The 12,974-nt window shown below is 33.9% G+C and overlaps 1 protein-coding gene across 1 annotated transcript; it reads right to left on the bottom strand.

The window, feature by feature from the left end:
* Positions 1–4,871: 4,871 nt before the first annotated feature.
* On the bottom strand, positions 4,872–7,442 carry LOC120073013 (putative aldo-keto reductase 2). The gene is made up of 4 exons (XM_090308783.1): positions 6,906–7,442; positions 5,900–6,072; positions 5,719–5,821; positions 4,872–5,420 (listed from the first exon to the last, which is right to left on the bottom strand). Exons 1-4 carry the CDS (start codon positions 7,320–7,322, stop codon positions 5,091–5,093), a joined length of 1,023 nt encoding a protein of 340 aa, XP_090164909.1. The 5' UTR covers positions 7,323–7,442; the 3' UTR covers positions 4,872–5,090.
* Positions 7,443–12,974: the final 5,532 nt, after the last annotated feature.

Genomic DNA, 12,974 nt, shown 5'->3' with positions numbered 1-12,974 from the left:
ACACAAATGGAAAAATTGGTTTTTCCATTATCCATCTTTCAAGTAGCTCACACAAAATGCATTCTTCTTTGCCTTGTCTTCTCCAAGCATGAGCTGCAACTCATGCAAGCCTCTCCTTTGCATGTTGATCTGCAATATAATGAAGAGATTGGAGTAAAAATCGGGCATGCAATCTATAGAGAATTTTAGAGAAAATTCAGTTTGAAGAAGAGTTCTTCAATAAGATTACTGTAGTGAGCATTTCTTCTTCATCCCTTAATTCAAACTTGTTTTGAGTCCCACAACCCAATCTAGAGCACCAAGAGAATAGTGGGGAAGATCTTGAGGTGGTCTACAATAAGATTTGGAGAAGATAATAATTGGAGAAGGAGCTTTGAAGAAATTCTACAAGAGGTATGTCTTGAAACTCACTTGTTTTTCTGCAAGAGCATGCTTAATATTTTGCAAAAATTAGTGAATTTGAATGCTTAGATGATCCTTGTGCTTCCGCTGTTGTTTATACAATCCTACATCTTATACACCACACCGATCATATCATATATAATCAAAATACCTCTTGTCAATTTGGACATTTCAAATCAATACTAAGAACTGATCCTCAACTGAAATCATTGAGCTACCAAGGGGACCTCATGGACCTGTAGCTCAAAACTCCAACGGTACGTTATAACTGACTAAACTCTTTAGTCACGGGATCCACCATCTGTTAACTACCAGGCACTCCACTAAAGATCGACAGCTTAACTCTTCTTACTACAAATATATTATGTGTCCATCTTAACCAATCAGCAGTGCAACAACTCTTCACAGATTGCTCGTAAGTACAGCTGGGCCAATAATCGTTATGCCCCTGTAGTTACATCTGTCTCCTTAAGTACCATTGATCCCTCTAATGAACATAAGTCATAATCCTACTATGGCTGAGTCTTCTCTTCCAAAGAGAAGTTGTGGCCACTATGTTCAAGCCTCGGAATCAGCCCTTAAGGGAGCAATCTCTCTACTTATCCCTGCTTCGGGAAAGGAGTGAATTCCATATTGTGGATTGAGTTCCCAACTCCTAGATCAGACAAGTCTCCAAAAAGGTAGGCATGTTGAGTTGGCAATCTGGCCACTCTTACCCATACTAATCAAAGGACCGCCCTCAAAGGCAGGAGTTCCCAAAACACTTGGGATTGAGGTCGTGTCACCTATGGTCGTTTAAGTGAGATGTAAGTCTCTAGTATCGACAACGTTATATACAGAGTCTAGTCATCTCGTGGTCGGTCATATACAAACTCTTTGTATAGGACACCCTCGCTCGCACGTCTCCACAAGAATGGTTAGGATCTACCTTCTGTAGTAGTTTACAACACTTGCAAACCTCTACAAAGCGGGTCGTATCCGTAGTGTCACCAGGATCAGGTATCCCACCTTAATCCTTATACTACAGACCTATTTAGTTTACATAAGATAACCATGGAGCTTTGTTTATTGGATATGAGTAAATACCAGAATGAAATAACAGTTATTCTATTTATCAAACAATGTGTATCATTACAAACAACGAAACTTCAGAAGAATTAGGACACCAATCCCAACACATATTGCATCTTCTAAACTTCAAATGTCGAATCCTAAATCAATTATATACTTGTTTTAGGTGATTTAAGGCGGTTTTACACTTATTTGAGAAAGTTATTTTACCTACTTTTTTCTTATCTCGCAACATCTTGCAAACATATCACATCTTGAAAACTTCAAAATATCTACTCCCAAATCAATTATATATTTGTTTTAGATGATTTAAGATGGTTTTACACATGTTTTAGAGAGTTATTTTAACACTTTTTTTTTATCTCGCAACATCCCGCAATATCTCGCAACAACTTTCTAACTTCCAAACTTAAAACACCCAACTCTAAATTATTGTTATACGTGTTTAAAGTGATTTATGGTGTATTTAGACATGTCTTAGATAGTTTATTAGGTATTTGATTGTATCTCGCAACATCTTGCAATGAATTTCCAACTTTCAAATACTTGAAACACCCAACACCAAATCATTTTTATATGTATTTGGACATGTTTTAGATAGTTTTTTAGCTACTATTTTATTTTTCTCTTAACATCTCACAACAGCTTTCCAACTTCCAAACTTAAAATGCTCAAATTCAAGTCATTTTTATATGTGTTTTAGGTGATTTAGAGTAGGTTTGGACATGTCTTAGACAGTTTTTTAGCTATTGTTTTCTATCTCGCAACAACTTTCCGGCTTCCAAACTTGAAATGTCCAAATCCAAGTCATTTTTTTTATATTTTTTATATGATCTAGGTGAGTTTGGACATATTTTCGATATTTTTTGGCTACTATTTATTATCTCGAAACATCTCGCAATAACATTCTAACATCCAAACTTAAAATGTGTCCAAACCCAAATTATTTTTATATGTATTTTAGGTGATCTAGAGTGCGCTTGGACATGTTTAGACAATTTTTTAGCTACTATTTTTTATCTCACAATATCTCGAAACCCCTAACTCTAAATCATTTTTATTATGTGTGTTTTAGGTGCTATACAACAATGAATGTCCTACCTCTCAAAGTAGTGACAAGAGTTGGTTGATCCAAAAAAAAGAAAGAATCCCGTCAATTGGTGAAGCTCCCAAATTGTATAAATGTGGTCAATGTAATCCTATTATATACACTACATAGTCAATTGTACGAAATTAATGGAAAAATTTTTGTTGAACACTTTTGTTATGTTCATTATTATTGGAGATGTATGAAACACACCTAATATTTTGTCATATTTTGTTTGTTGGAGATATATGAAACACACCTAATGATTTATTAGAATTAGTTTGTTGCAAGATACTTTTTCAAGACATTTGCAATATAGAGACAAGATAAAAGGTAATTTATAATAAGATATAACATTATAATTGAATTCTTCAAATAATGTATACATGAATTACAAGTCTCAATACATCAAAGTATTTCAAAGTATTATTCAGTAATTGGAAGGCCAATTGTAAAACCTAAACGAAAACAAAAAAAAAATCATCCATGATCAAAACATTAATGGAAGGAATACACATTATAATTGAATTCTTCAAATAATATATACATGTGTTTTATAAGTTTTAACAATTAAAATGGGTGGTCAACCTACGTGAGCATGCAGTTGTTGTTTATGGATTGTAAATGTCTAAGCCAATTTTATAACAACTTATAAAATTTTAGACATGCTAAACATCCATAACATACATAAGACATTCAATATTTAATACAACACTTATATTAAATACAAGAAACCCTAACATGCATACTATATATTATACCTATTATAACATATTTTCAATGCATGTAACATGCTTCCTATAGTGGAATTTTAAATCTAAATGGTATAATATATGCACATACAAGATTTATTTAATTATAACATACATCAAATGCATAAATAATTAAACACAGACTGATATGATTTTAGTCTTGGCAAAAAAAAGCAAACAGAAGCCTAACTATTACAATCAGCTTCAAAACCGTCTTTGAACCGCTCGAACCGCTCCAAACCGAACCCAAGCACCTTGAATCGAACTGGATGAGTCTGAACCAGACCAACCAAAACACTTTGAGGCTGAACCGGATTGGACCTTGAGAAAATCGGTCGAACCGGCTGCTCTCGGTCCAATCTCAAAGTCTTGCTAAGGTCGATCGTGTAGCGCTGAAGGCAATCGTCTAGCTCCATTGCCTTGTGTTGTAAAAGACTACACGATAGCTTAGTATTTGCCTCAATAAACAATCGTTTAGCTCCATCACATAGAACTAAACGAAAAATTTTGAAAGGCATAAAACAATAAGATATACATTCCAACGGAAGAGGTTAGTGTTTGCCTCAACTAAACGATTGTTTATGGAATTCAATAAATTTTGCAGGCAAAATGAAATTGTGAGGCATAAAACAATAAGATATACATTCCAACGGAAGAGGTTGTTGAAAGGCTCGATAAAACAATACCTGAGAGAATTAGATACCAACTTTCCAATTCACTCCTACTAGAAAAATATTTGGTAGAAATTGTCTCCTACACAATCTATACCCTAAATAGGTGTTCATAGTATTCTGCTGAGTTAAAGACACTTGAAAAAAAAGTGGACAGGTCATCCTCCTAAATTGGATCATTTGAAGATATTTGGAAGTATAGGTTATGTTCATCATAGTCCAGGTAAATTAAAACCTAAGACTGTTAAATGCTTGTTTTTGGACTCACACCAAGGGTCAAGGGCTATAAAATGTAGCATCCCATTAAAAAGAGTTGCATTAATATTAGGGACGTTATATTTCGTGAAAATATTTTTAATTTATCTTCACATCGCTTTAATGGAGAATGTGGCTACAGAATGTAGCATTTGGAATATCTTCATTACTATGAGACATTTCGAAGTGAAATCTAAAGCAAATCGATGAGAGTTTGTTTTTATTGTTGTCTGTGAATGAAGGGGTGATGAAATGTGAAATATGATGCCCACTTGCGCTCTTGGGCATGTACCTCAAATCCCACTTAGTAAGGATTATTTCCTTATATCAACATTTTAATTTCAAGATATTAAGAGAAAATATAGCAAGCATTGTTAATTTGTTTTTTTTTTTTCCTTTTGATTTTTAGTTTTTAGGGATGAGTGAAGGGTTTGATGTTTCTTTTTTCTTTTGAATATTTAGCTTGAAGAAGATAATTATTTCATGAATATAGATTGTTGTCACGTCAACTTTATTTGTAGATGTAAGCATTTCTTCGAAGAATTTCACAAATAGCAACATCTATCATATTAATTTCTTTCTCACAATTAGCATACTTTGAACTTTGTCTTATTCTTTGAAGATCCATAAAAGTGAAAATAAAAATTCTATTATATTATATATCAAGATACGAGAACATAGATTATTTAAGCATACATCCATTCATATCAAATACAAGCCGAGAAAATTGCACAAAACAATACATAAATCAAACAAAAATGACACAACTTGATCACTCTTTAAACACGTTATAAAAGATGAAGAGACCCGATGATCTTTAAAAAAGATACATGAGTTACTCCTCTTAAAACATTAAGAGGTGGAAAGTGGTGGAGTGTCGGATTGCATCCAAATGGAAATATCATCAGCATATCTATCACCTTTAACAGAATCAGCCGAAGCATAAGTCTCAAGTTGAGCCATTTCTTGTGGTGTGAGTTTCAATGACAAAGCACCAATGTTGGAATTGAGATTGGCAATTTTGGTAGTACCAGGAATTGGACACACATCGTTTCCTCGGTGGTGAACCCATGCCAAAGCCAATTGGGATGTGCTGCATCCTTTGCTATTCGCCATTTCACTCACCTTCTCAAATATCTTCTTGTTCTCCTCCAAATTTTCAGGTAGAAATCGTGGCAGTTTCTGAAGTAAAATAAATATCATAAACTTTTATTATTATTATTATTATTCTATATATGAAAATAGGGTAGTTGTTTTAAAGAGCAAAACTGTTATAAATATTTGCAAATATTGCAAAATATCATTATCTATCAATGATAGATATTGATAGACATCTATTGGTGATAGGACACTGCAGATGTTCTACCATTAATAGACCTTACATTCTATTATATTTGTAAATAAATTAGCTCATTTACTTATATTTAAAAACAACGAAAATATAGAATAATAAATATTATTCGTAGTTATTTCTCCTCACCTTTCTATAATCATCTTCGGTTAGATTTTCAATAATGTTGGCACCAGATGAAAAAAAGCCCCTTCCAAGTGGACTATATGCCACAATGCCAATTCCCAACTCCCTACCAAACATAAAAATATACGGTTGGGAATGCAATATTGGTTAAATATGAAAATGATGAGTTGACATGAAATTCTACCTGCAAGTAGGAATAATTTCATGCTCCACATCTCGAGACCAGAGAGACCATTCAATTTGGACGGCTGAGATTGGATGAACTGCATGAGCCCTTCTAATGGTAGAGGCTGAAGCTTCAGATAAACCTATGTACTTTATTTTCCCTTCTTCAACTAGTTTTTTCAGTTCCCCAATCTATAATCAAATAAAAAAAATTATCCCCTATTATATATTAACAACATATATTATTATTATTATTATTATTATTATTATTATTATTATTATTATTATTATTATTTTGTTAAAAAATTGGACGTTGATGAAAACATTAAGGAAGAATTGATAAAAATTTGTATTAGACAACTCTCTGCACCTAAATTTCTCAAATTAAAAGGATGAAGCACCTCTAAATCTGTTGGCATAATCAAATATAAGTCCACTATGTATTTTTTAGTTTTTTTTTTTCCTTTTGAGAAAGTAACTCCACTGTTTAGTAATAATAAAAAGAATGAACAATTACAAATAGATATTAGACTTAAAGTATTAACAGATATAACATAATAAAAAAATGAAAATATGGCCAAATTTAAGTAGTCTATCAATGATAGACCATATTATTGGTAGGAGTTTATTAGTGATAAACCATATAGAATCTATGGACAATATAAGTCCATCGTTAGGAGTCTATCGCTGATAGACTTGTCTATATTTGCAATCTTTTTAAATGATGTTATACACTTAATTATTATTTCTAAAAATGTTACAAATTACAATTTTCCTAAAGGGAAATCATGTATCTTTGTACAAGTCAAAAGAATTTTTCACTAAAAGAATTAACATGCGAATATTAATTTTTTTAAAGAAAAGTAGTTATTTTTAATTTTTAATATATATATATATATATATATTATTTTTTATGTGTAAAAGAAAGGTAACCTTGAATTAAATGGAGCCTAATCATATTCATATGGAGGGGAAAGAAAGAAAGAAAGAAAGAAAGAAAGAAAGAAAGAAAGAAAGAATATTACGGTGAATTCAATGGGAATATTGGTATCAATCCGATGTTGATAATAAAGATCAATATAATCCACTCCGAGCCGTTCCAAGCTGGCCTCACACGCCGCCCTAACATACGCCGGATCACCGTTGACCCGAAACTTACCATCGACAAGTTGGAGGCCGAATTTGGTAGCCAACTGAACCTTATCCCTAACCCCATCAGCCTTGAGAGCCTTTCCAATCAGGATCTCGTTGGTAAAAGGCCCGTAGATGTCGGAGGTGTCGAGGAAGGTGACGCCGGTGGCGACGGCGTGGCGGATGAGGGTAATCATTTCGTCTTCGGACTTGGGAGGGCCGTAGAAGGCTGACATTCCCATGCAGCCTAGCCCTTGCGCCGATACTTCAAGGCCTTGTGAACCCAACTTCATTTTGCGGATGCCGGCCATTGTGTTTCAGAACTGTGGTTTTGGCTGTGGTTTGAGAGCCTAATTTATAGAGCGGTAAGTGGGAGAGTGTTAGAATTTGGTATCAAACAATCAAAAGGAGGAAGCTTCATATTCTGGTTCTGCCTCTTGGAAGTTGGACCCTACGTCACCTCTTACGTTTCTCTCTTCTTTCCTTTATCTTTGTTCTTTTTTTTAAGTACAGTGTCCATTCTTTCCTTCAACTCATGCTTAAGGGATCGACCAAAATGAACATATTGTTGAAAAATATTATTGAAATATAGAGACCAACAGTGCGTAACTATTTACTTTCCTAAAAATATTAATATGATTTGATGAAATTTCTTATCCGTGTAGATTGATGAATTGATCAAGAATATTTACAAATTTAGTTATAAACTATAAAGACTAAATGGTTAAGTAAAAAAAAATTAACACTTAATTTTGATGAACAATATTAAAATCTAAATTTAAAATATCTTACAAATTTAGAGAGAATTTAGAGAGAGACCAAGTTTCATTACTCAATCTTTCTTATATAGTTAACACATACAATCCTTTGTATCTTACATATTATGGAAAAGGGGAGAGGAAGCTAATTTCCACTATTAATTTAACTTAACTATGATCTCAAGAACAAGAACGAGAGATGTTATTTTATTTCAAGCAAAGTTTAATTTAAACATATATACATGATTATTATTATTATTAATTCAAGATAATTTCCATGAAGAAAGTGGTGGATTATCAGATTGCTCCTAAGTGGTGGTCCTCATTTGATTATTATATCTACCACCCTTAGCTGTATCAGCCAAAGCATAACACTACAAGAAATAACGGATACAATAGTTAATGAAAAACACTATAAAAAAAAAAATTTATAGCCCTAGTCGAAAGTCCTAACAATCCATATTATTAAAAGTTTAGGACTCTTTATAGCAATTTTGTAGAACTATATTGAATGCTATAATAAAGTATGAAGGTATAGTTTATTTACTTTGCTATAAAAACATTTAATAGCATCTTTTATTAAAGCTATGGTATGTTTATATAGCTAAAATAATATGCTATTTTTAACTTATAATAGCACTTTTTTAACACTATAACATAGTATTTATAGCTTCAATCTTATGCTATAGCAAGGTTATTTAGTCTTTTCTAATAGCTATAGTTACTATAATAATCTTTTGATAGCACTTCTTTTCACTATATAAGTTTTGTTATAGCTCATGGCTATAAAAGGTACAATTTTTTTCTCAACAATAATAATTTGTATATCATTCTTCATATTTGTGTTAAAAATAAACTCAGTTCAACCCTACACATATTAAATACTTCATAACATATTAAGTACCATGACTTTCATTCATAATTGAAATTTTATAAATCTATTGACATTACAAAAAAAAAATAATGTAATCATCTCCTAGAACAAAGTATACAAAGTATACAAAATAAAGTAATGTATCTTTCATGTTTATTTTTTCAAGTAAATAAAATATTTTGCAAGCCTTCTTTATTCACTTGTAATTCCTAATATTCTCTTGATCTCCCAATGAATATTTCTTTTGAAAGTTGATTTGTATCTTTTGATGGATACCTATTAAAAAAAAAACACACATATTAAACAAACAAACATAACAAAAGAAACTTATTGAATTAATAGCACAAATCTTTTGGAAATTCACTAACACCAAACCATAACAATAAATTACATAGCTGAACATCCCTAAGTTATGAACCCAACACATCTTTTTTATTTTACAAATTGCATTCCAACCTAAATATATTATAAGAGCAAGAGCATAGTACTCTTATTTAAACACTACTATTTATTTGACAACAAAAAGCATGGTGAAATCTTAAAAAAGAAAATGAATCAACTCCACATTATTTTCATAAAAGGGATGCACAAAAAAATGGAAGAAATAAAGAAAGTCCAAATAAAATTTTAGCAACTGGCATAAGCCTTTAGACTATTTTCCTTAAAGAACAAAAAATTTAAGCCAACAAACCATATGATATAACAATTCATACCAAACAAAACTCCATGAGAATGCAAATGTCCTTGGTGTAAAGCTCTGCAACAAGGTTACTAATAGTCTAATGGAGCTCTGAAATTAAAGGATTGAGTGGTTTTCTATAGACAAATTGTTCACTTTATGTGTCTTCAATGTGTTGTTTAGGGCATCTGTTTCAATTTCAGAGTAAATGTAGTAGTGAAGTAAAACTTACAAAGCTTTATGACACCGTTTTTTAAAAGTTAAAAACACATCCAAAATCCAAATTTTAAGCTTGCTAAAAACAAGGAAACCCAGGGCTACCAAGAGAACGAGAAAATTTGATTTTTTTTTTTTTTTTCTAAATAAAACATCTTGAAGATAGAAGAATCTAGTTCCATTCTATGATATTTCAAATTACTTGGTGTGATGATATTTCATAAATTCCATCATCCAGATCACATTTGTGCAATTTTCTTTCAATACAAGGCTCAACTATGTAGCCCATTTGAACATGGCCCTTAGGGGGTGTTTGGCTCACCAACATGAGTTGAGTTGGTATAATATACTAATTCATTGTCTGGCCCACCAACTTTAAATGTTGGTAGAGTTGAGTTGGTATATTTTACCAACTCACTCCAACTCTCCCTTCTTCCCATGTTTTCAATGGCTCTACCCATCGGCCACTATTACACTCCGAGAACTAACTCCAGGCTCTGACAACCACCTTCGATGACAACTCTAACAACCAACTTCAGGCTATGATAACCACCTCCGATGAAAATTCCAATGACGAAATCCAGACTCTAACAACCACCTCCGATGATAGCTCTGGCAACCAACTCCGAGCTCCGACAACCTTCATGCAACCAACTCTGACAACCAATTCTGACCTATGACAATCACCTCCGGTGACCCAACTTCGATGACCACCTTCACGCTACCAACTCCGACGACCAATTGGCTCCGACAACAAACTCCGATGATCAACTCCGACTACAAACTCCAATGAAAATCACCTTTGATGATCACCTTTGAGCAAACAACTCCGACAACCAACTCGGGGCTTTGGCAACCACCTTCAATGACAAACTCCGACAACCAACTCTAATACCACCTTCATGTGACTAGCTTTGGGTTTCGATAGTCCCCTTCGACTACAGTCTCCAGTGAAAATCATCTTCGATGATCAACTTTGACGATCATTTTCACCCGACCAATTCCGGGGTTCAAAAACCACTTCCGTGTTGAAAAGTTTTTCATTATTAAACTTTATTTGTGGCATTTAGTGTGACTTTTGGGTTTTGTGACTTTTAGTTTTTTGTAACCAATAGTGATTCTTGAGTTATGAACATTTGATGACATTTATAGCTGTAAACCATTGGCATTCCTATGGTTATGTTTGTTAGCCTATATAAAGGCATGCTTAGTTGAATGAAAAATATATCTTTCTCATTTTTCATATTTGTCCTCCACGTTTTTTTCTAACATAGTGGTATCAGAGCTAGTAGAAAATATTGAGAGAAAAATGGCCAACGGTGGGATAGGTTCACTTCAACTACCAATACTTACCAAGCTCAACTATGACAATTGAAGCATCAAGATAAAAGCGTTACTAGGAGTACAAGACATGTGGGAGATCGTGGAGAACGGTTTCCAAGAGACAAAAGCTGGAGCTGATCAAGCACAAAGAAATGCATTAAAGGAGACAAGAAAGAAGGACAGGAACGCCCTTTATATCTTGTATCAATTGGTGGTCGAAGATACGTTTGAGACCATTGCCAATGCGTAGACGTCAAAGGCGGCATGGGACAAGCTCCAATCGACTCATAGAGGAGCCAATCGTGTGAATAAGGTACAGTTGGAAACCTTACGTGGTGAGTTTGAATCTTTACAAATGAAGGAGACGGAGGTGATAGTGGAATATCACACAAAAGTAATGGTTGTCGTCAACCAATTGAGACGGAATGGTGAAGAAATCACCGATGTTCGTGTCATGGAGAAGGTTCTACGAAGCCTAAATAAAAAGTTTGAGATTATCGCCACGAGGATCGAGGAGACACAGGATCTCGAGAACATGACAATTGAACAATTTATAGGCTCGTTACAAGCCTAGGAAAAAAAGAAAAGGAGGATGGAGCAAACAGATACCATTGAACAACTTCTCCAACTCAAAATCAAGGAGAAGAATAGTCGTGGATGTGGAATAGGTCGAGGGTGGTCGAGGCCATGGTGGAAGAGGTGAAGCCAACACCGATGTTTCTCAAAACTCGTCTGAATCCTCAAGAGGAAGAGGAGGTCGAGGTCGTGGAAGACGTAGTGGAAGGTCCGGAAGAGATAAATCTCAGGTAAAATGTTATAATTGTAACAAATATGGACATTATGCGAATGAATGTTACTCATCTCAAACAGTGTCGATTGATCGAAAGCATCAGGATCGATCAACCGCTAGTACATCAAAAGCCCATCAAGGGCAATCCAATTATGCAGAAGAGAATGGAATCTTATTTATGGTTTCAAAGGGAGAAGAAGAGAGTCAAGATAGTATGTGGTATCTTGACACAGGAGCCTCAAATCATATGTGTAGAAAACACGAGATGTTTGTGGAGTTGAACGAGATGGAGAAAGGTAATATTGCCTTTGGAGACAATTCTTTGGCCACCATCAAAGGAATAGGTAAAATTCTCATTCAGTTAAAAAATGGAGAAAATCAATATATCACAAATGTTTATTACATTCCCAATGTAAAAAAAAAAAATAATATATTGAGTGTAAGGGATAATAATGGACAATTGTTAGAGAAAGGTTTTGAAGTTCAAATGAAAAACAATTGTTTGTATTTAAGGGATAATAATGAAAGACTTATTGCTAAAGTCTCCATGACCAAAAACCGAATGTTTCCTTTGAATATATGTAATGATGTTCCAAAATGCTTGAAGACATGTTATGAAGCTCTCTCTTGGCTATGGAATCTACGTTCGGGCACCTCAATTTTGGAAGTCTAGAAGATTTATCGAAGAAGAAGATTGTGCGAGGTTTACTATACATTCACAAGCCAAACCAAGTGTGTGAAGGGTGTTTGCTTGGCAAACATCATCAAAGTAGTTTTCCGAAGGAGTCTATGACAAGAGCAAAGAAGCCTTTAGAACTCATCCATGTCAATGTGTGTGGAATGATCAAACCAGAGTCTCATGGTAAAAGTAAATATTTCCTTCTCTTTATTGATGATTTTTCTAGAAAAACATGGGTGTACTTTTTGAAAGAAAAATCAGAAGTATTTGAAATCTTCAAGAGATTTAAGGCACGTGTGGAGAATGAAAGCAACCTTACAATCAAAGCCATGAGAACCAATCGAGGTGGTGAATTTACATCAAATGAGTTCAAACAATTTTGTGATGAAAAAGGCATCTGACGTCCGTTAACAATCCCAAGGACACCGCAACAAAATGGCGTGGTGGAGAGGAAGAATCGGACAATCTTGAACATGGAAAGAAGCATGCTAAAGACAAAAAAGATGCTGAGGGAATTTTGGACGGAGGCCATAGCTTGTGCGGTTTATTTGACAAATCGAGCACCAACCAAAAGTGTGCTTGACAAGATGCCTCAAGAAGCATGGAACGGAAGAAAGCCCGGGATTGGTCACTTCAAGGTGTTT

This window comes from Benincasa hispida, chromosome 1 (genome assembly GCF_027475165.1).
Source record: "Benincasa hispida cultivar pf3 chromosome 1, pf3_genome.v1.1, whole genome shotgun sequence".
NCBI lineage: Eukaryota > Viridiplantae > Streptophyta > Magnoliopsida > Cucurbitales > Cucurbitaceae > Benincasa > Benincasa hispida.
The sequence above is the reverse complement of the archived record's forward strand: the minus strand, read 5'-3'. Positions and strand labels throughout refer to the sequence as shown.